Raw genomic sequence first — 24125 nt, forward strand, 5'->3', positions numbered from 1 at the left:
TGACCCTAACATCTTAAGCCGTGACCTCTCCCACGTGTGGAGTGCTCCTGCCGTAAATTAGCCATGGTCGCGAGTCCTCAGGCCTCAGCCAACAGCACTTTTGTCTCTTTTTCTGCTTCTCGTGTTACTTTCTGTTAAGAGATTTATAACGTCTGACTAAAATAATGAACCGCGCGCCTACTGAGATAAAAACAAGGGAATTTTCAAAGACAGGTTCTGAGAAATATAGTTGCAGTAATATATGAGGAGGAAATGTGCAAATATTTAAAAGTACTGACAATTATGAACTCCATCTTCATTCATTTTCTTGTCGGCTTAGTCCCTTTATTGATCCGGGGTCGCCACAGCGGAATGAACCGTCAACTTATCCAGCACATTTTTACGCAGCGGATGCCCTTCCAGCCGCAACCCATCTCTGGGAAATGAACTCCATCTTACATGATACAATTTAAGAAATATTTACAAAAATAATCATATGACAAATGATGAGAACAGATTTAAGAAATTATTAAAATCACCTAAAACGTCTTAAACACTGACAAATACAAACTTACACATCCAAATTCAAAGACCTACTCAACGTGTGCAAATATACTGATGAATGAAAAATGATGCCTAACCTTAAAATGTAATAGAAAGATAATAAAAGAATTGATTGATCCCAACTTAAGTTTCCTCCTAAGTATATGTACAGATACCCAGTACACCAAGTACAGATTATTATAATAAAATACCTGAAAATGTTGAAATAACTGTGAAGGAAAACAAACCTAAACTTACTACAGAAAAAAACCTTAGTAAACACACTGTAGTAGTCTTAAAGGAATTCCTACATTTACACTAAAAATGCTGGATTCCACACAATTCATTCATGTTGTTCCAACACAAATCAATTAACTTAACAAATTTAAGTAGATTGAACATAAAACAATTAAGTTCTCCCCCAAAAAAATCTCCAAAACTGTGTTGTTTCAGCTCATTTTAAATAAATAGTATGGACAAGCAGCAAAATCATTTTTGGAGTGCAGGAGGGGAAGGAGGGTAGTCCAACTGACTTATGTCTATTCTCTGACGACCCACACATAATTGAATGCTCTTTTCCAGCCATTTCCGCTAATATCGATAGGTAGCAGTGTTATTGTCTAGATGAAGTGACTGTGCTTGCTGGCCCGCACCTCTTTGCCCTGGCAGGACTGTGGGATAAATTTAATTACTGACTTTAGCTCCTCTCAGAAGCCCCACTTTGGCCATCTGTGTATGAGGTCAGGCTCTCTTCAGATGGCTTTTAATCAAGGGGGCTCCAGCAATGCTCCACTGCTTTAAATAAGACAGAGGAGGAAACCCGATCGGCCCGTATGCAGGTCAGAGAGAGAGAGACTCCTGCGTCTTTTCTCCTCTTGTTCTCTCGCTGACGTCTCTTATTCAGTGTGAATCAAAAAGACAACGTAACCTCAACCGATTACGATGTTAGCAGGCTTTCAATAGGCTTTCAGCAACATCAAAACTAAGGATTTTTTTTGCTTGGGACGTGTTTCAGGGATGGTGTCGTACTTATCCTCACAAAAAGAAACCTCAAAGGCTCTGGGCCTTTGTGTTTCTAGCAAGTCAACGTAATTCACACGCTCCCGTTTAGCAACCTGCTGTATGCCAGATAGGCCCGATTTTTCCTACGCGGCGCTAAAGCTTGCATTTTACAGCTTTATCTCTGCCGTCTTCTGGATACGACGCGTTTTTCCCCTCTTTTATCGGCACCGCATCAAAGCATGAGTCCGCGCTGAACGCAGGGAACGGCGGATGCGCGTGTTGCCAACTCCAGTGGCACAGTTTTTGCGCGCAAAAGGAAATGAATGTAATTAAGGTGCTGGGGTTTGCCTGGCGAAACAAAGTGTGCTTCTTGTCTTCCAAGTGAAAGCTTGTGTTTGTGCCGCTGTCAGCGCAAGACGGATCCCCTGCCGTCTTCTGCCAATTAGCAGTCTCTCCGGCAGATATTTGTGCCGGACTTTCCATGTTAGCTCCTCACATGCAGGCTAAACCACTCGACAGACAGTTGCAGTTTTGGTGTTTGGTGTTGCGCAATAAGGAAGTCACATTTCTGAAAATGCACTGTCAAATTAGTCATGTATTTACATGTTAGGCTAGGGTTTCCTGCATTGTTTTATTGGGAAAGGCTGCGAAAAGGAAGTTGCACAGGAGAGAGCGAAGGAATCTGACAGACCTACACTATTCTTACAAACTTCCTTACTGAATTTTGATAGACTATAAATGGTAAAATCCTAAAACAGTCGAATAAATTTAAACAAAATACACAGATCTGGAAGGTGGATTCACATTTTGGGATGCAATTAAGAAGATAAATTATTTGTGTCTTTCTTTTTTTAAAACCTAACCAGAAAAACACCTCTACATGTTAAATATTCAGACTGTTTTTCCTATTTGGGCAGAAATGCTGCAAAAAAATTCAGTTGAAATAGATATATAAGTAATGAAATTAAAGTGCAGTCAATCTGATCACTTCTGGACACAATTATAATAAATAACTACACATTTTTGATGAACTGACTCTCAAAATATTAATTTACATACATATTCAGCAAGTCTTTCTCCTAAATGTGCTTTTAAAAAAATGTGGCAATTTTTAATTTGCACAATCCAGAAGGAGCAATCTCTGCCAAATTACAGCATTCATCCCAGCTTCTTACTTGTATTTTGAAGGATATAAAGTAAATAAGTGAATTTTTTTTTTGGTCATGTTGCATTCAAAACATGGAACAGAAATACTCAGAACAGATTGCACCTTTTTTGATTTGAAAACATTCACAAACAAATATCAGTTCTTTCCTTTTACTTTTAGGGGTAAATGGACGCCAAAAATTTGTTTTTGATATGTCTTATTTTTCAAAACTGATGTATTGTAAAGAATAAAATCTAAAAATCACAGCAAATGAAGTAATAAAGTAAAATAAATTAACATTTTGGAGTCAATTAGGATGAGTGATTATAGATAAGTCTGTTTTTAGCCTGAATAAAGAAAAGTCAGTGTAAAATTGATCACGTATTTACATTTCTTTTATCCAAATGTCATTGTTTTTCTTTAAAATGTACGTGTTGTATCAATCTAACACCCTTATCAGCTAAATTACTGACTCCTGACAGGTTTTCAATGCTAAAATCCTATAAAAGATGATACAGAATAGGAAAAACAATGCGTTTTGGTGTCACTTGCATTTTTATACAATAAACAGATCCAAAAAATGGACTTACCTGCATGGACGAAGTAGGCCAAGTACAGGTCGAGCTCCTTTACGGAAACTCCTATGTGATGCGGCTGCACGCACAGCCCTGGGTTCGAGCACTGCGGTGACTTAACCAGCCTTTCGCCGTCAGTACTTTCAAGAGGAATACCTTTGAATAAAATCACCATGACCAGGTCCAAGCGCCACACTTTGTCCGCCTGACGCAGGCAGTCGATTCTCCTCATCTTGCCCTTCTGGTCGGGGTTCGAGAGAACACAGCAAGGGGGCTTCTTCCCGGTGACGGTGAGCACAAAATCCTCGCGGAACTCGGGCCGGATGTCCTTGCGGAGTTTGGCCAGCAGCCGCGATGCCCACTTCTGCTTGACCTCCGGCTTCTCGCTGAGCAGCTCGTCCTTCACGGCTCGCTCCTCTTCCTTCGACATGCGCTTCTCGTGCTTCTTGAAGTATTTTCTCTTGCGGGCCTGCAAGTTGAACCAAGTGTAGGCAAACGCTCTCACATGGGGCAGCAGTGCTTCAATGAAAGGATGGAATTCATCCTGCGAAGGAGGACAGGAGAGCAGGAATTAGAGACCACATGGCCAACCCAAGTCAGTCACAGTTTAAGTTTCAGAGAGAAAAAATAAATGAATAGTGTGTAGACAAACAGATACAGTTGAAGTCAGAATTATTAGCCCCCCTTTGATTTTTTTTTTTTGTTATTTTTTTAATGTTTCCAAAATGATGTTTAACAGAGCAAGTAAATTTTCACAGTATGTCTGATAAGATTATTTCTTCTGATGAAGACTGTCTTTGTTACATTTCGGCCAGAATAAAAGCAGTTTTTTTATTTTTTAAAATAACATTTTGAGGTCAAAATTATTGACCCCTTTAAGCTATATTTTTAAAATGTCTTTTTAAGCAGTATAGCCTCAAGTGTCTTGAAAAATATCTAGTAAAATATTATTTACTATCATCATGATAAAGATAAAATAAATCTATTATTAGAAATGATTACCTATTATGTTTAGAAATATGTCTTTTCAATTTGTTAAAGAAATCTCTCTGTTAAACAAAAATTAGGAAAAAAAAATAAACGGGGGCTAATAATTCTGACTTCAACTGTATATGCAAGTGTAAACCAAAATTAATTGGTTTATTTTTTTATTAACTATTTGAAGTACAAATATAGCACATGCAGACACCATGAAAGACCAGTAAACAATAATAGAAAAATGTAATAATTTAGTAAGTTACTACCAAGATTATATGTTTAATAAGCCTCTGCAATTTTTCAATAAACAAAAAAATAAATAACTATCTTTATATAAATATGAGACTTTTTTTGACTTGACACACCATGAAAGATTCATTATACACACCTACATAATAATAATAATAATAATAATAACAATAATATGAAAATAATAAAAAAGTTTAACAAAATATATATTTTTATTTAAATTAAAGCCAAGCTAAGTGCTAAAACAACCTAAAAAAAAAAGCAGAACCCTTTAAAAGCTAAACATAAACATATAACAAAAAAGTATAAAATGTTCCATTTTTATATTTAGCATTAAGCACATAATTTAGGCAAGTTAATTCAATTAACTTTATATATCAATATTATACCTCATTAAGTTACATGATATATTTCCTAATAAGCATCTGCAATTTTGCTTTTAAAAGATGTCAAATTGAACATGACGTACAGAAATAACAACAGATTTCCCACATCAGACTCCATGAAAGCGAAACGTGCACATCTACATAAAATCCCGTTTGATTATTTTGAAAAACGGCCCTCAACAGCAGGAGTGTGTCTGTGAACCGAGCAGGGCAGTGTGTGTGTGTTGGTGTGTGTGTGTGTGTGAAGCTCGTCTAGGACATATCTTGGCTCTCTGGCAAGAATGCTGGTCTGTAGGGGTCTGCCAGGGCCGAGAAAAAGCAACAACCGACCAGGAAAATTGAAGTGGCTATTTTTATCTGTTCTTCATAAAAATGCACACACGATTCCAAAAAAGCGTTCGCTATCAGCGAGGAGTGTGTTGTTTTCACACAGGAGTGTGTGTGCGGGGCAGATTGTGCCGGGTTTTGGGATCCCTTCACCTGCCGCTGGTGCACAACCTGGCAGAAAATCAATTTTTAGAATCTGACGACAAAAAAAGACGAATTTTGAAGTGTCGGCTGTGGCTTTAAGATGTCTGCATTCTCGTTTAGTTTTTTGTAATCTACAAAGATGATATTTTAATTAAAATTAATACAACATTTCTGTTCAGATGCAAAAAATTTGGGAAAGCTCCACAATGCAATGACTATATATATAATATTTATATTTAACGCTTAAGTTTTATTGAACACTTATCACCACAATTATGATGTGCATTTCTGCATCTCTAGGCCCTCATGTCCATCTCTTGCCTAAAAGAAATAAATTATAAACACTAATAATAGGGCAAATAAACAACGTGCAGTGTCTAATATGAAATAATGTGAGTTTTTACACAGAAAATAACTCAGGGTTTATATTACATAGAGAGAATAATGGCAGACTGCCAATCACTAGAATAACATTTCCACAAACAGCAATAGCCCTGCATCGTGTCCCAAAACCGACCGTGCGAGAGCACGAGAGGGCTGCCAGCGAGCAAGCAAAGTGCAGATTTCATTTGAATACACACAGATATATGAATACAACGCGGACCAGTGCCGAACAATTCATTCGGTGCAATTTTGGGATATTAATTCAATTAATTTCTCAGGAGTAATTTCAGGCACTGCTGCTAATTTAAAAAAATAAATAAACCCTTATCACAAAAAGCTGGCACTGTTTGCATGCGATTACTGCGTTATTATACGTGTGGACTTAACAACAAGACATCATATAGATACATATTGCCACATCTCTTTTGTTACACCACAGGAAATCTGGGATTTGCATAAGCCTATATCATTATTACAGTGTACGGAACAATGTGTGTGTCGTATACGTTTAATCATATTGTTTCCTTCCTGTCTTGTACGAGAATCAAACTCCATCGCCTCCGAGGCATAAAAAAAAACTATTGTTTCATCCTGCATTTAAACCACTGAATGATTTTTTTCTCTTATCTTCCTTCGCTGGCTCTCCAAGTAACTTAATCCAAAGTCTGTGAAATATAGTTCCTCAATAACTGATATGATCTTTTGTTGTGGCTTTTTGCACATTCTTTTTTATTAAAGAAAAGATCTGTTGCCTACACAAATATTGATTTTACTGTAAAAACTTTATGCAGAGGTATATCTCTAGATTAAAGACTAATTGTATGTGCAAATTATTAAAATTTAAGATAATTATGAGCGCTCCTTCTCTCTTTTTTGGGGGGGGTCAGAATACGAGCAATTTGCGAAAACGCTCCTGGTGCCAGAACAAACAGCGTGTTTGGAGTGTGTTGGAGTGTCAATATAGGGTCTGGTTAGCATGTCAGGTTTTTCCAGACTCCTAAAGTGTTTCAAGCTGAACCTCGGTGTCCTATAGAAAGAAAGGCCTCAGCAGGGAACAATAGTGCCTCGTGGCCAAGATTTAAAAAAACAAAAGTTTTAAACATGCATATACTGTAAATATAAAAGAAAACGGATGACTAATAAAATGAAATGCATTCATTTACTAGCAAAAGATATAAATGTTGTTTTCTGAATCAACTAAAAATTAAAAAAAGCTTGCTTTGATTTTAAGATAAAAAAAAACAGTATAAAGTATTTTCTGGCACTCAGATGACTGTTTGAGTACTCAAACATGACACACACACACACACACACACACAGAGAGAGAGAGAGAGAGAGAGACAGAGAGAGAGAGACAGAGAGAGAGAGAGAGAGAGAGAGAGAGAGAGGGGGAGAGAGAGCAGAACTCATGCTGCCTTAAAACTGTAATCGGGGGGAAATCAATGGATTTTTGACTTTTTATGAATGTTGCTGTCAAATTACTTTGATTATTACTTAATTTTTGCACTTGTTCTCAATTTTCTCAATCACAATATTTACAAATATTGCCATTTTAAGTGACAAATGACACAACCTCTTATGTAAAGTGTCAGTCAGTGCTTATATGACACATTTACAGCGTTTGGTAAATTATCAAATCCTTCCGTAACAGATCATGCAAGCATTTCTAACAGAAATATGCAAGCTATAAAACAACTTAAAGCAAACTCGCCTAATCAGATCTATAAAAAAGAGCACTTGGAGAACTTTATCAGCTCTTCTTTCTCCATACACATAATTTGTCTCTTTTTTTTCCACAGGAATCCTCTCTAAACAAACTGTAACTAACACGGTAAAAGGAACGTCCCTGCATGCAGCACAATGCTGAGGCCTTCTCCTTTTGTTTTGTGCATTCAATAAAACTCATTTAACCAAACAGTTTAAAATCACATCAAGTCTACACAGCTTTTCCAGAACTGTCACCTCACTTCACCTGCCACCATGATTCAGACAATGAATGGGTTTCTTTTGAAAGCTCCTTTAACCCTCTCGGTTGCTGTCCTAACTTTATTCCGCTTTACTTTTTATTGCACAATAAGCAATAAAAATAAAGCTGCATGCATTTACAAACTTGCATTAAGTGGTCTTCGTTTTTACCAGTAAAATGTTCATTTGAGAATTTTAGCCCTCAGAAGGTTTTTTTTTTTTTTTTGCACACAGCTGCTACTAAATATCAGAAATGCAGTGACAGTAAGGCTTGCAAAAAATTTAAAAACTGTTCTGATGCGGTGAAAAAAAAAGTCTCATATATAAGAGATTTTTATTGCCTGCAGCTGGTTCTAACTAAAGTTAATAATGTAAAACTGCACAGCAGCATTGAAACTTCATTCAAAAATAAAAAGCTGCTAAAATATATGAATAGATGCGTTTATAAAATGTTAAAATAAGATCCTTATTAGGATGAACTAGGGAAACAGATTGATTTCCACCGTAAATACTTTTTTATTTTGAGTTCTGCTGCTTTAAAGAAACTCTAAGTGAACCCAAAAATGCAACTTTGTAATCTTTAAACAACCATAAAACAAGTCAATAAGTTTACTCGTATGTTGTAAATCAAACAACAATTAAAAACACTGTTTTAAAAGTGCAACCAAATCCAACGTGCACACCGTTGACTCTGCAAGCTTAGTGCAACGTTTACGTTCACATACAGCGCTATTTAAAGCTTAACTTGCTAAATAAGCACCTCGCTTTCCGTGCAAAAGCACGTAGAAAAAAAAGAAAGAACGACAGAAATGTGCATAAAAACATATATGTACGAGAGGTGGGCGCCATCCGCCATGTGGTAGTTAACTTGGCTCTGTCAACGCATAAATGCCTTAGTGCACACTAAGTTACTTGTCTTAAGCAAAGGTTAGTCTCTATCCGTGCCGTCCCGGCAAAAGACACCGCTGAAAAGCAACAAACAGAGTTAATAACAGACGAAAATGTCACTTACCTGTGTTAGGCATAGCGGAGAATACATATCTGTCGGTTTTAACTCTTGAATTGGCGATGTATATGTTGTGTGTGCGCGCGTGAGTGTGCGTGTGGGTGAGGGTGTGTGTATGTGTGAATGTATGGGGTGTGTATGTATATGTGTGTGTATGAAAAGAGAAAAAAAGAGAGACAGAGAAGAAGGGAGAGAGGGAAAATAAAGCCTTGCTTCTTGCTTTCACATTTCCAACTCTGCGAAGTGCGCGCGACGCTTCAGCGCTCCATAGAGCTGAACTTTAACCCCGCCTCGAGTTACACACATCTACTGTACTGTACTGTTAAAGCCGTATATCCAAACTTTCGGCATTATCATCAACTGCAGCCTAGAGAAAAGTCCCGACGACGGATGGATGGAAGTACGCGGAGATTTCACAGAGCCATGAGTCAAACTGGTGGTGGTGAACCCGCCGGGAAGAGCGATTATTTCATCTTGCGGTCATTTGAATAGAAAAAGAACAAAAAGGATAAGCAAAAAGTCGTCCGGATGCGTTAGAAAAGTCGCGTTTGATTCATTCTTCGCTGTCTCTTATAGCGCCGCGTCGCGCGCTCGCTTGCATCCGCCGTGAGGCATGTGGCGGTGCGAAGCAAAACTGAGGCGGATTTACGAGCAGCGAGGAGGGCTCGGCATGCTTAGGAAGATTGTAATATCCTTAAAACCCCCTGTTGCAAAAGCTGCCACTTGTGTCGCGGTTAGTTTCGACCTGAGAGAGAGAGAACGAGAGAGAAAGAGAGAGAGAGGGAGGAAAAAAGTGAAGCGCACGATTCGAGTCCGCTGAGACGAAGCTCCCGTTCACTTTTGCCGTCCAAACTCTTGGGCTCTTCCATCAGCACAGCGCCCTCAATATCGGCACGAGAGCCACACACATGCGGGACAGGGGAAATATGCACTCCCAATGCCGCTGCACTTCGTATTCATGAAGTGCTGTAATGCACAAAGAGTGCGTTTGATTTACGCACACACTTTTCATGCGCTTTATTATAGACTAATAACTGAATGTGGACTTTTAATAAAGAAACGTTTAAAAAACAAGTCAAACTATATAAAATCACTCCAAACCAGCAATGCATTTAATGCAAAATGCGTGTTTGCATATAACGTATAAAAGTTGTCAAATAATAACCCTTCCACTCGTTTAATAAATACTGATGTGATTGCATATCATAAAAACACTGATTGATGCATATCTTTAAATACACGTTGGATTTCAAGCAGTAAAATCAGTATCTGGATTTATCCGAGCTTTAGATACAAAGCAACACAAACAACGTACTCACTTCATTTCGAATGTGACCAAAGTAACTTTAGAGAATAATATTTTTCATAACTGTATATGGCTCACTAGAGGAATCATTTAAAAAGAGTCAACAGTTCATAGAGTCGAACAGAATGAAGTTGATTCACTAAACAGAATCGACTCAAGGGTCATTCACTCGAAATCACGCTCTATGTATTTATTCTGTTAATTCTGCAATCGTGATTTTGAATTGCTTATCTACTTAAAAGAAGACCACAAAGTAGCTGCCCTGTGCACATATAACATGCACTAAACCAATTGAGATAACATTTTATTAAAAAATAAATAAACAGTACATGATGCGTATATGCAAACAGCTTATATGTCAGCAAATAAACAATTTACTAGTAACTAATTTAAAGTCCCACGTGTAAATGAATCATTCGTTCGGGAGTCGAACAAGTCTGGTCGTGCTGAATAAAGTTGATTCAATAAAAAGAATCGACTCAAAAGAGTCATTCACTTGTGAATCATACTGTTCGCAATGTTAGCCTAATGTATTGATTGTGCAATGTGACCAAACCGGTTGCGTAATGTTTATGGTTCAGTAAAAATAAAATGTGCGCAACAACAAATGTCATAACGTCCAAACTGTTGTTTCCATTATTAACACAACAATAAATTAATTTAGCATAGGCCTACTCAAAGGTCAAATCTATATCAAGAATATCATATGCAATATTTGAACATGAACGTGATCAAAATTGTTTTATGTTCTTTTAAGTATATTGTTGCAACCACCAATGTGTTATCATATTACACGTTTGACCCGTCTGGAATGTGCGACTGGTGTGTTCCTTAAGAGCATATGCCTATTAATATTTTATATTACATTTCAGGGCCAATGGTAGCTACATGTTACACGCACAAAATAAAAATCATCTGTTTGTATATCAGAAATCCACCCCATCTGAATACCTTGATTTAATAAAAACCAGGTATGGACACTAATGGATGTAAAAGCTTCTGTCAATGAAATGTTATGTTTCTACTCACGTGTACCGAACGTGCAAACATCATTAATAAGCAAACCTAGTGCTGTAATTAGTTTGGTTGGCACTCATCTGCGTTTTATTATTAACCAACTGCTCTCGAAAGTCAATCGGGCGCCCCCTAGAAAACAAGTCACTTGCCTATATACATTTCAGCTCAGACACGTTGTTTTCATATTTATTCACATTAGGAAGAACTAAAAATCACTATTTCATAAAGTGTCTGGTGTGCATGAAGATTTCAGTGAGCAATAAAGTGCAATGCAAACACCAAGGTGCGTTTTATTCAATGCAACATAGGTGTTGATTAACACAGCACTATGTATGATGGAAATGATAGGAAACTGCATATTAATTATGCTCGCAACTCACAGTCACACTAACTTGCTGCAGGTGCACGTCCGTCCCTCTGGTGTTTTCATGAGCTACACTGTGATTGGGCAAAACACCGAAATTCAAAGCTCACAACGTCGCTATTGGGCAAGTTTCACGTGCATGTGACAGCAAACGCTCCTGCAAGACAAACTCCCTCAGACACTCGGTTTGTCGGTAAACAGCCTCGCGGAAACACAAATAAATTAGATTGGGAATAGAGGGAAAGAGCGCTTATCTTTATGATATCAGACTTCCGTTTTGTTTTGACAGCCTGACGGGAATGCAAAGGCTCAGAATGTGCAACAAATTCAATCAGAGCAGATGCTGAGATGTGTGGTCTAAAACTTCATCATGTCGCAAAACTGCATTTATTATAAGGAAAAATAAGAATAACAAAACATTTTCTGCTTTTATTATAAAAATACAGTGTATTTGGCGTGTCCTAAACTTCCATAGATCGAAAGCTGTGTGATTAGATCTGTTTTTATTATAGGTTATCATCTATTATAGGTATTATTATTATTATTATTATTATGCATTCATCCGTATGCACAATCTAAACTATCCACACTTTATTGCCCCCTTTTAATATTGCTTTATAAAACATTTAAAAGCCATTTTTAGTGGAATCCACCCGTCCGTCACTCTATTTTGCCAGTAAAGCAAATATAAACACTTTACATTCTAAAAAACACCAAATCAAATAATATTTTGCATATTTGCAGGTATTCAGGTGTGCAAGTTGAAATCGATTCAGCAGTTCAACTCCACAATCAGTAGCCTAAATTAAATTGGCACTTAATTAATCAGCAAAATGCAAGAATTTGACGGATATACTATGAGTTGTGTGGCATTATTCATTTTTACACGATTCGCTTGTAGAAAGGCCATCCACCAAAATTTACGTAAATTTAAAAGCCTAATCAATTAAACAATCAAGCTATTTACCTCCGAAAGTCGGTATTAAATATATATGTAACAAAAACCTTTTAGTAGAACATCTTCTAATGACCACTGGGGCCTAAATGTGCTGAATTTAAAGCACAGGTATTAATAGACTTATTGATTTAAACCCTGATTGGCTGAACGGCGCATACAGGCCTAATGAAGAATCGATTATTGATGAATTTGCGGGAGGATGCACAAAACTAGGCTATCAAATAAAAATAGCATCGAATTGATGTCTATCATTGATAAAATAAACAACTGAACAAATATTTTAAGGATAAATTTAGTGTCAAAAAAGGAATGAATATTCACATGACCTTAATTTTAGACTTAAATATGGCATCTAATTGTCATCCATTCAGAATCAAGCAGGCCCATTTAACAATTATAATAAATGTAAAATATATTAACCAAAAAAATAAATAAATAAAAAAAATCCCTGCCTATAAACAATAGGTGACTACCAAATCCTACACCGTTTATCCAGGTTTATATCCAATTATGAACCAAAACGAATATTACCAGGCATACAACCGCGGCTAACAAATAATAAAAAAATCATTAAATTTATAATAAAATCTAAAATTCGCATATTTTGTCTCGTCTAATTGTGGCAGACATTAGAGACGCCTTTATAGCATTTTCTGCCAAGTTCTACGAGAAGGTACTGAATGCCAAGGCAACTGTGCCAAGGCTTTTGGAGGCAGAGTGGCAAAGACGAGGCAAAAAAACTGCAGTGTGTAAAGGACAACGGAGCGAACTACATGCTCTCGTCGAATTTGTTTTTTATCCTGCATTTTGAGCTTTTATTCATTGTTTTTATTTTTTTTAAGTGTCGGGAGCAAGTCAGGTAAGGCGCGTAAAATCCACTTGGATGGAGTTTGTCCTCAACTTGAGAGGTGGCCGTGAGTACAAATCACTTTTTTATTAGTGCTTAACACAGAAGAAAGAATAAATTGAATACATCTGCAAAGTCTTGTTGGAGAATCCGTTCTGCTTTAGCGGGTGTGAAGAGGAGACCATGTGTAAATCTGTAAGTGTGTGAGAAGAGAGAGAGGAGAGGGAAAAAAAGTGTGCGCTGAAGTTGTTTCCCGATAGTCTTCAGGGGTGAAAAGGCATAAAACTTAGCGTTAGATCGCCATCTAATGAAAAACTTTCCTCAATGTGGCTAAAAGTTACCTTTAGAAATGCAGCATGTTTTATATTTGGTTAATACGAGTTAACGTCGTTGGCACCTACAGGTGGAGCAAAAAAATGTTGCATAAAATAATTGACATTTTAATAAAAGGCTTTTAAAAATGTAGACAGCTGCGGGAACTTGTTAATAATGTGAAATGAAGATTTTATAAATTAACATGAATGACAATTCCTACTTAAAAAGCATTTTATGATAGCATACGAAACATTTATTTCACATAAAACACTCTGCAAGTCAATAATGCATCTAAAAATGTATATTGCCGTGCAATTCGCTATGTAACACACGCATTTTAATTTATGTGCCAATATATTACAGCAACATTGAAATATTGACATATTTAAATTATTGTAGTTTGAATAAAAGCTTCCTTATCAGATTCTTCAGCTCATAAACTCTGCTTGCAAAATGTGTAAAAAAACGAATTTAAAGTAAATTACAGCTCAAATTATAATCATAACAAAATAACAAAAGGTTCTAAACATGCAATGCAAATGAGTAAAATAGCGAAGACACATGAATTAATCTGATTTTAAAAATAATATACGATTTTAATGTGTTTGATAGCCACTTAAAAGCTGTAAAAAGAAAGAAAAAAATAATTTATTTCCAAAATGTGAGTGAATATAATGAAAATGTATTAAATATACGCAAAAAATCTATTTAAAAAATAAAATCAACCCTTTAAACCCAAAAATATGAAATATTAAAATAGGTAAATTGAGTAAAAAGAAAAATCACAATCACTATTCATAGATCATTATGAAAATGATTTATAGACGTATTCTCATGCAGGCACACACCATAATATGCTAATGTAATAAACACTATTGTTATTATTGACATATTGATTTAATTTATAAAATGAATGATTGGTTATAACTGAGTCAATGCACATCATAATTCATTAATTTAGCCCGACGTTTTCTTTCTTCTAACCGCTCAGGCATCAAATATAGGTAGAGACTCCACCTAGAGGCTAGAATATGAACTGACATCACTGTAATTTTCTTGTCACAAAACTGAAAAAATTTTCAAAGATGATTCCTTGGATTTACTAAATTTGTTTAAGTTAAATGTTTGTAAACAATTTATTGGGGCTGAATTTAAACAAACAAATTAAGTTGAACATTGCTAAATTTAAATAGTTTAAATTCAACAAACTGTTTGCAACAATTTTGCAGACAATAATTAAGTTGAACATTGCTAAATTTAAATAGTTTAAATTCAACATAAACTGTTTGCAACAATTTTGCAGACAATAATTTTTCATTGTATATTGATATATGATATATTCCAAGCGGACATAATGATTACTATACATTTTTTTACCATGATTTACAGAAGACAACTTCTAAAATGTCTTTCAGTACTTCAATACATACAGATAAATACCGATTGCCACATTAAAAATCAGTCATTGGATGACATTAAATTATGTGCAATTGGTCAGTGCAGTTGCAAAAGCAATAATTAAATGATTATAAATAACATTTATTAGATCACTATTATTTTTTAACCATTTTAATACATACAGATCAGAACAAGCATGTTCCTTCAATTGTATTTACATTTATTAGTTACGCAAAATGATTATGGGACATAACTTCACCCAAATTTTTACATTTGTTTTCCATCGTAAACTTACACTAGACACTTATTGAAACATTACTTGCTTGGTGTATAAATTGTTTTCAATTTAAAGCATGATATTATCATTTCATTTCATTTAATTTCATTTCATTCATTCATTCATTCATTTATTTAAGCTATTTCTAAGACTATGCAGAAATTGTACACTCAAAAAATGAGTTTTGCTGCTTGTTCCAAAAGCATTTTGTTTTTTAAATGAGCTGAAACATCCCAATTCTTAATATTTTTGGGACAACTTAACTGTTTCAATCTAATTGTTTCAATTCTCTAAATGTTCAATCTATTTAAATTTGTAGAAACAATTAGGTTAAATTAATCAATTTGTGTTCCACACAATCCCTTTCATGTTGCCCCAATGCAAATAAATTAAATTAAATGTTGCCCCAATGCAAAACGAAGTCAACTATAAGTTGATTGAGCATAAATCAATTAAGTTATCCCAAAAAACTAAAGAATTTTGTTATTTTAGCTCATTTTAAGAAGTAGCTTGAATAAGCAGCATATATATATATATATATATATATATATATATATATATATATATATATATATATATATATATATATATATATATATACTGGTATTAAAGTATAAATACACAGAAAACGTCAAGAATAAAATACAAAATAATGTTGCAGTTTTTTTTTGTAATACACCAAATGCATCAATATTTTTGTCTTTAAGTGCATAAACAAAATCAAAAATTCAGTTTTACCAAAATTCAAGTGATAATAAATGATCTGAAAAGGGGACATGTGCATCTATTTCACCTTTTTCCCTCTGTATTCCTTTAAAAGCCACAAGAGGGTGATCTTTCAAGGCCTTTCCCTTCAGTTCAGAAACAGTGTTTTTGCATACAGAATCATATTCAATATCTCGCATGCACTGCAAATGCAGACGACTGGAAAACGTGACAAACGCTTCTCATACTTAAACATAGCGTTACGCAAATGAGAGCTGTGTGTTTGGGAATGATAAATGCGCTGGCGATCCAGCCCAGGTGGCCCCGAAATGTAAAGCTGGGTCCCACGGTCCCACCTGGAGCAGGATTTTTGTGGGATGGGGTGTTGGTGGTGGGGGGCAGTTGTGTTTTAGGCAGCCGGAGGGTAATAACATTATCCAGAGCCATAGCAGCTTGCCTTCGGGGGTTTTGCCAAGCCGTGGCCCTTATGAATAAACAACAAGAAACACGGCAGAGGATCTCCTTACTCTGACGCTATTGTGCTTTTAAATAGAGTGAAGCTGTAATGCGCTCCAGAGTTTGTAGGGCTGGAAAACGACAGGTGACTTTTGAAGCGGCGAGGATAACATTTACAGCAGGAGATGGTGGCAGATTAGATTAAGCGGAATAGAAGATGTAAATAATAGGAGGGTTTGCTTATTTTAGAGTGAAATCAAAATTACTTAAGTTTCAGCTGATGTGTTGTGCTGATTACTTACTCAACTATTTTTAATAGTGATAAAAATGATGATGATGATGATGATAATAATAATAATAATTTAAATTGGTTACATTGAGGCACTCTATTGCATACTGATACAATCTATTTGGAATAAGTAAAATGCAAATAGTTTTTAATAATGCAAACTGTATGTTCAATATGGGGGTTCTCTATAACACCACTACACTACTAATACAGCTCTATTAAAAAAAATATATTACGCAGAAATTATTGTTCAGAAATTGAAAGTGAATTTCATGTTACTAAGAAAAGACAAATACACTGAATAAAGTAGATTACTTCAATTACTCATATTTTATCATTTTTATTTTATATATATACTGCTTTGACACAATCTATATTGTAAAAAAGTTTTACATAAACATGAATTGCATTATACTGTATATATATCTTAATTATACTCTAATTACATATCTTACAGAATATCTTATTATTTAATTACATTTTTGTTTTAAAAAATGACAATGTTATAAACCCTAAAATAAACATTTTTGAAGAATATTAGTTATGAAATTATTCGTAACATTATGTAACCAGTTATTTTAGTTAATTCCTTTCAATCTGACAGTTGTACTTTCATTGCATGTTGTTATTTGCACTTTGTTATTAGTTTTAAAACCGCTTATAAAAAAGAACAAATTATTATTAGTTAATTCATAGTTTATTGGTCAATTTATCAGTATTGGTTCATACTTTATATTTAAAATGCTTATTTTTTGCCATTTATTAACAATTTCTCATATTAGTTCTTAAAATTTTCTTGTTTAGTTTTAAATTTTAGTAAATTAGCTAAAATTACTAGTAAAAATTACTTCCGTTTTTACATTTTTCTATTTAAAGTCTTCATTTATTTTCTGTTTTAGTTTGCCTATTTGTTAAAGCAACTGTTGTTGCTTAAAATTTAAATATATTTATATTATTTCAGTATTTAGGCCTATATATCAAGGGAATTTTGTTGTTTAACTATATTTTAACTATACATTTTCACCCAATACTTATATTTACTTAAGTTTATCCTACACTGTAAAAAAATACTGTCTGCCTTAAATCATTAAGCTGAATCAATTAACCTTATGAGTCATTTGAACTCATATTATATATTAAACTGACCTAAAACAGCTTTCTTAACTTATAGAAATAAGTTGGAACATGATTAACATAACTTAAGTTGCAATTAAGTAAAAAAATAAAAAAAAACATGTTGTCATGACTTATTGATCATATATTTTATTACAGTGAAGTACAGTACACTTTTTACAATAAGTCAATCAACTTTGTTTTAATTGTGATCAACACAAATGTTGTACTTTTTGTTTCCAAGTTTAAATCATAATTCTAATTCTAATTTAATCAGTATAACTTGTCTAATTATATTTCACTTCAGTTAGGCCCAAGAGACATGCAAAAAAAAAAATCTTAAATATTTTCATTTGTTTTTTTTTCTTTTCAGCCAGGACTACACTGAAAAAAAAAATAGATTTGCAAAATTTAGTTCGAGGTAACTGGTTGCAAACAATTTATATTGGCTGAATTTAAACAAATTAAATGTAGTAATGTTTGATTTAATTTGTTTCAGCAAATAAATTGTTTGCAACCCTTAAAAATGTTGGTTAATCCAATGAATATTTTTTTCATTGCATTTGTCAAGGTGATGTTTACAGTATATTAAGATTTAAGACTTAAATCTTAAAATCTAACATATATGTATATGTTTTTTTTTAGGTCTACAGTTGTCAAAATAGCTTTTCTGTTTCAATTCTTCAAATTCATTTTAATTCAACTAGACCAAACTAAACAACTTTTATTTGTATTCTACCTTATATATTTCATCACAAATGTTTCATCTTACCTAATTTTATCCCAAAATTAAGTATTTAGAAAGTTCACAATAACGCCTGCCACAAATGTAGTCAAATGAAACATTACTAACACTAAAAACAAAAAAATTCCAATATATTTTAAACTCTGCGACTATCAAATCACCATTTAACTAGCCTGTCAGCATTACTCATGTATATGTACACTGCTGCGGTGTGTGTGAGTGTGTGTTTGTAATGGTGAGAAGAGATGTTTTTTTTTTTTTTTGAGGTGGTGGTGTGGGGGGAAGGGGGGTGATGGAGCTGCTGCTGCTGGTTTTGGAAGCTCTGAGCTCCACCTGCTGCCACCGAGATGCCAACGCTGGAAAACCGCCAGCATTGACCCACACACACACACACAGTTCTCTCTCTCTCTCTCTTTCCCCATTCACAAACACAAAGCTAACAGGCCCAGACTCGGTTTGCATTCGCTGCGTGCTGTTCGATAAATAAAATGAGCTTTTTCCTGCAAGCGCCACAAATACTGTGAACAATAGGACTGATGTGGTGTTTTCACTCAGCCAGATTGGGCGTAGATTAATGAAGAGTGGTGCTTACGGCGGCTCTAATGAGTGCAGACAGAGGCCTCGATAAGACGAGAGGCAGTTGTGAGAATAAAGAGGAGTGAAAGGAGACAGATGGGCCTTACGACCGTGAGAGGAGACGGGAAACACACACATGAGGAAGAGGAACTACAGTACATGACTCTCTGTGTGTGTGAGATACAAGAGGCTTGTGTTAAAAACGCACAGGGGACCACGAGTAGGACAGATCACTCTAAAACAGAGCAAAGATGCATCTTAACATATATTTGAAAACCAGAGTAATATGTTGGGTTTAAAAGCTTTTTTTTGGACTTGACAAGATATTTAATATTGTACAAGCATCTTTTTTTATACAAAATTGTATATAAAGTCTAAATAACAAGAAAAGTTTTTTCTAGATTAGATTTTTTTTATTAAGGATGTGCTTTTAATGTAGCATGTATTTATTATAGCAACGAAGGTGCATTTAGTTGATCAAAAGCCACTGTAAAGACATTTATAAAGTTGTAAAATATGCAAATAAATATTCCTAAAAGTAAAATAAATGCATCACAGCTTCTAAAAAATAAATAAATAAACATTTTAGCATTTTTTAGGCTTTTTGAGAAGAAATTTCTAAACTTTTAGAGAATTTGTTAACAATCCTCAATAAAAAGAAAAGTTTTTTTCTAGATTAGATTTTATTAAGGATGTACTTTTATTGTAGCATGTATTTATTATTATATTATAGCACAGAAGATGCATTTAGTTGATCAAAAGCAACCGTAAAGACATTTATAATGATGTAAAATATGCAAAAAAATGTTCTTTAGCATAAAATAAATGCATCACAGTTTCTAAAAATAAAAAATAAAAACTTTAGCAGTTTTTAAAGCTTTTTTTGAAGAAATTTCTGAATTTTTAGAGAACTTATTAACTTAAAGGAAGTTCTTTTTATTAAAGCATGTATTTATTATTATATTAGAGCAAAGAAAATACGTTTAGTTGATCAAAAGCAAATGTAAAGACATTTAAAATGTTGTAAAATATGCAAATAAATGATCTTTGGAGACAAATAAATGCATCATGGTTACTAAAAATAAATAAATAAAAATTTTAGCAGTTTTTAATGCTTTTTAAGAAGAAATTTGAAAACTTTTAGAGAATTTATTAACAAAATAATAAACAAAATAATTTTTAATTTATTAAAAAGTACATAACATTAATATTATTGTATTTGACCATGATTAACGTATAACGATTTATCATAAAAAATATAATACTTAAAAAAACTTGCATACAAATTATAAACCCATATAAAATTATGATTAAATTATTATTTTTACATTTGTGTCAAATGTTTTATAAAACCTTTCATTTGACATACATAATATATATAATAAAATAATTTGAGTTTGTTTCATTTATATTTTTAAAGTTTTTTCAGGTCTGGGAGAATTCTGATTATAGGCCTTTACAAAAAATAAATCACAATCAGTGCATCCCAAATCTGAATATGTGGGAATTCCATCAAAAAGAAAAAAAAATCTGTGATAAGAAATCCTGCCACTACACATGTCCGCCAATGTCCAGAACTCGCGGAGAGTCTTTCTTAAAAACAAGCCTTCAGGCAAGTACGGTCCATATGCAAGCTGTTGCAATAGGCAGGCATATGCTGGGTATATATAACACGTTTTCACCCTCCCCCTCATTCCTTCTGTTTGATCGCAGCACAGAGCGCCAGGAGCACGGCAGACCTCATGCTCGCTGTTCACGGCATACGTGCGTTCATTCAGCACAGATACGGACTGCGCAAAGACACTAACATCAATGGAGAGAATGCAAAGGCATCGGGCGCGCACGTAAACAGCAGACAAACAGATGTGCAAGGCAACCTACCCACCCTAAACACTTTAAAAAACACTACGAGACACCTGACAGCTGTTCCGGGCTGGGAGGAGGAGGAGGAGGAAAAAAAACATTCGCAGCTCGGAGCACACAGCTGGATATGGAAACAAGTCCCTCTCCCAAACATACACACACATGCGCGCGTGCGCTCGGCTCGCAGCATGCAGGAGCCGACAGGTGACGGAGATGAAAATTAACTACAACCACCATCCCAAGACAATCGCCTTATTACGCAGGTGCAAATGCATCAGTGCAAGCAGATTCTGTTGAGCTCATCTGTGATGAAGGGTAGATGTGAATGAAGCCAGTTCAAGACTGACCCTTGAACATTTCTCGAATTTTTTTTCTGTATGTTGGTCAAATAAAGAGGTAGATTTTTTAACTCAAGCTATTTTTTCCAGATATGATAATAAGTTCATTTTCATTCTATTAAACACTAAAAACATATTTTGAAGAAAGCTGTAAAGCTGTAACCATTACCATACATGGTGGGAGAACAAATGTTATGGTAATCAAAGTTTAGTTTTCAGCTTTCTCCAGAACATATGCCTTTGTGTTCAACATAAGAAAGTAAGTCAAACAGGTATAGAACAAGTAAAGGGTGAGAAAACGTCAGATTTGGGTGAACCATACCTTTAAAAATCAATATTTCCTTCACCATCCACCACCCTTGAAACAGAAACTTAAAGGAATAGTTCACTTAAAAATGAAAATTCTGTTTTTAACTATCAACCCACCTGTCATTTCAATTCCCTGAGACCCTTGCTAATCTTCAGAACACAAATTAAGATAGATTAGATGAAATCTGAGAGCTCTCTCATTATTTTCTTCACCATCCTCTCTGATGGAATGAGCTACCAATGAGCAGATAAAGAATGTAGTATTTCTTCTCTATCTTCTGGTTGTCTAATAAACAAGCTATTGTGCATTATTACTTTAGTCATATTTCACTAATTGATTTTTAAGAATCTGTAATTTCACATTTCCAGAACCTTCACTCTCCCTGTTCCATACTAATATAAACCTAAAGGAATAATTTACTCAAAAATGATAATTCAATGATTAATTATCAACCCTCCTGTCGTTTCAATCCCCTGAGACTCTCATTAATCTTCAGAACACAAATTAAGATATCTTAGATCAAATCTGATAGCTCTCTCATCCTCAAGAGAGAGCAACGGTCCAGAAGTTCAAAGTCCAGAAAAAGGAACCAAAAACAGTCATTGTCAAAAATGTTGGACCTTTACTGTCTATAGATAGAGAGCTGTCAGATTTTATCGGAAATCTGAAAATAAATGAAGGTCTCAGGGAATTGTAATAACACGAGGATAAGTAATTATAAACTGAATTAAAATTTTTGGGTGAATTATCCCTTTAGTATATGATGGGTTTCATCTAGAATTTGGTAGAATTTGATCATCACTATTCTCTTTGTATATTAAAATATGTTTTTTTTTAAATATTGCATTTGTTTTATTTTCAGTAAGTGAATATATTAATCAAGACATTTGGACAACATGTAATTATTATTATTGCTCTGATCTCAGAATGCTGGGACTGACGACAATCTTAAATGTAAATTTTCTTATTATGCATATGAAAATCCTGTTGAGCTCTACAGTGACGAACAGAATGGTTGATGTGAATGATGGCAGTTCTAAGCCCTTCTCACTTCGATAACTTAAGCTTACTGATTTTAGGCTGGAATTATATTAAAATAATGCAATACATTAAAAAAAAACTTTAACTTTTTCAAATTTCCAGAACCTTTACTGTCTCTGTTTTTTGGTCCAAAAAATAGAAAATAAAAAAATTATTGATCTTTGAAAAATAACGTGTATCTGAAGTGTTATTGAGGTCACGACACATTGCTTTCATAGCTGTATGTACTGTATGTGTAAAGTACAGTATGCCCATAAAAAAAATAAAAAAAAAAACGAGTGGAAGAATGTGTGCTTTTTAATAAAACATTTTAAAACAACTGAACTTTTTTACTACTGTTTTTCATGATATGTTTGCTTGTTTTTGTGAGTTTCTTTTGGAATTGTTTGGAGAAATGCAGTAGACAAACTAGTTTTGGAGCAACTGGAAAACTATCTTGAATGCTAATGCATTGTTAATCAGAATTAAATCATTTACCATGTAAATTTAAGCTAAAGAAAAAAGTAACTTACTATTACTGAAGATTTAGAGTTTGATTATTTTATAATTCACACTTTTTGCATATCTTATAGTTCAGAACTCATTTGTTTTTCTCCAAACTACTAAAATCCCTCAAAATTCAGACTTATTTTCTTAAATCTAATGTCATGTCTTGAAACTCTGACTTGTTTCTCTAAATTTTAAGTATATATATTTTGCAATTCTCACTTTATTCTTTGAAATGTACTGTAAAGTTAACATCTAGCAATTCTGATGTTTGTATTAGGATCTTAAGTTTAAATCTCACAATTTCACCTATATTTCTACTGTAATTCTCAGATTTTTCATCATACAGTTCAGACAATGTTTTTCTAGTCAGAATTGTAAATTTGTACCTGAAAATTTTTAATTGTGTATATATAAACACTGTAAAAGGGATTAGTTACTTAAAGCGAGTAAACCAATTGCCTTAAAAGCTACAAGTTAACTTTACAAAAATAATGTACCTGTAAGTAAACTCATTGTAACTTGGAACTGTTAAGCTGACTTAATTTTTATAATTATGCATATTTGAACTCAATTTTTAAAGTCAACAATTTTTTTTACAGTGTTAGACTATTTTTCAAGCCTGTTTTTAAATAATTACTGTAATTATTACAATATTACATGTTTAGTGCTTCATTAAGTCTATAAAATATACAATTGTAGCCTGTATTGCATTTAAAAGACACATTGGGGTCTGGAGGAGCAGATTTATTTTAGTTACTGTCATTTTGATATAGAAAAACATATATATACAATAAGCATAATTATAAACATTCTGTCAACCTAACACTTCCAAGTTTCATAGGCTTTACTTGCATTATTTTTGTAAAGTCAGCTAGTTTCTTTTAATGCAATTGGTTTACTCGCTTGAAATAACTAATCCCTTTTTACAGTGTGTGTGTGTGTGTGTGTGTGTTTGTGTGTATATATATATACATACAGTTGAAGTCAGAATTATTAGCCCCCTTTTGATTTTTTTTCGTTTTTAAATATTTAC

The 24125-nt window shown here is 34.0% G+C and overlaps 1 protein-coding gene across 50 annotated transcripts in view; it reads right to left on the reverse strand.

Annotated features, from left to right (window-relative positions):
• nfia (nuclear factor I/A) overlaps positions 1 to 24125 on the reverse strand; it is a 219945-nt gene that overhangs the window by 149586 nt on the left and 46234 nt on the right. For 34 of the 50 annotated variants that reach the window (XM_087302823.1, XM_087302815.1, XM_087302799.1 and 31 more), the window contains one exon: positions 3262 to 3790. In XM_087302823.1, the coding sequence (XP_087158949.1) occupies positions 3262 to 3790 (529 nt within the window). 50 annotated transcript variants of the gene reach the window in all.

This window comes from Danio rerio, chromosome 22, assembly GCF_052040795.2.
Source record: "Danio rerio strain M-AB ecotype USA chromosome 22, GRCz13ab, whole genome shotgun sequence".
Lineage (NCBI taxonomy): Eukaryota > Metazoa > Chordata > Actinopteri > Cypriniformes > Danionidae > Danio > Danio rerio.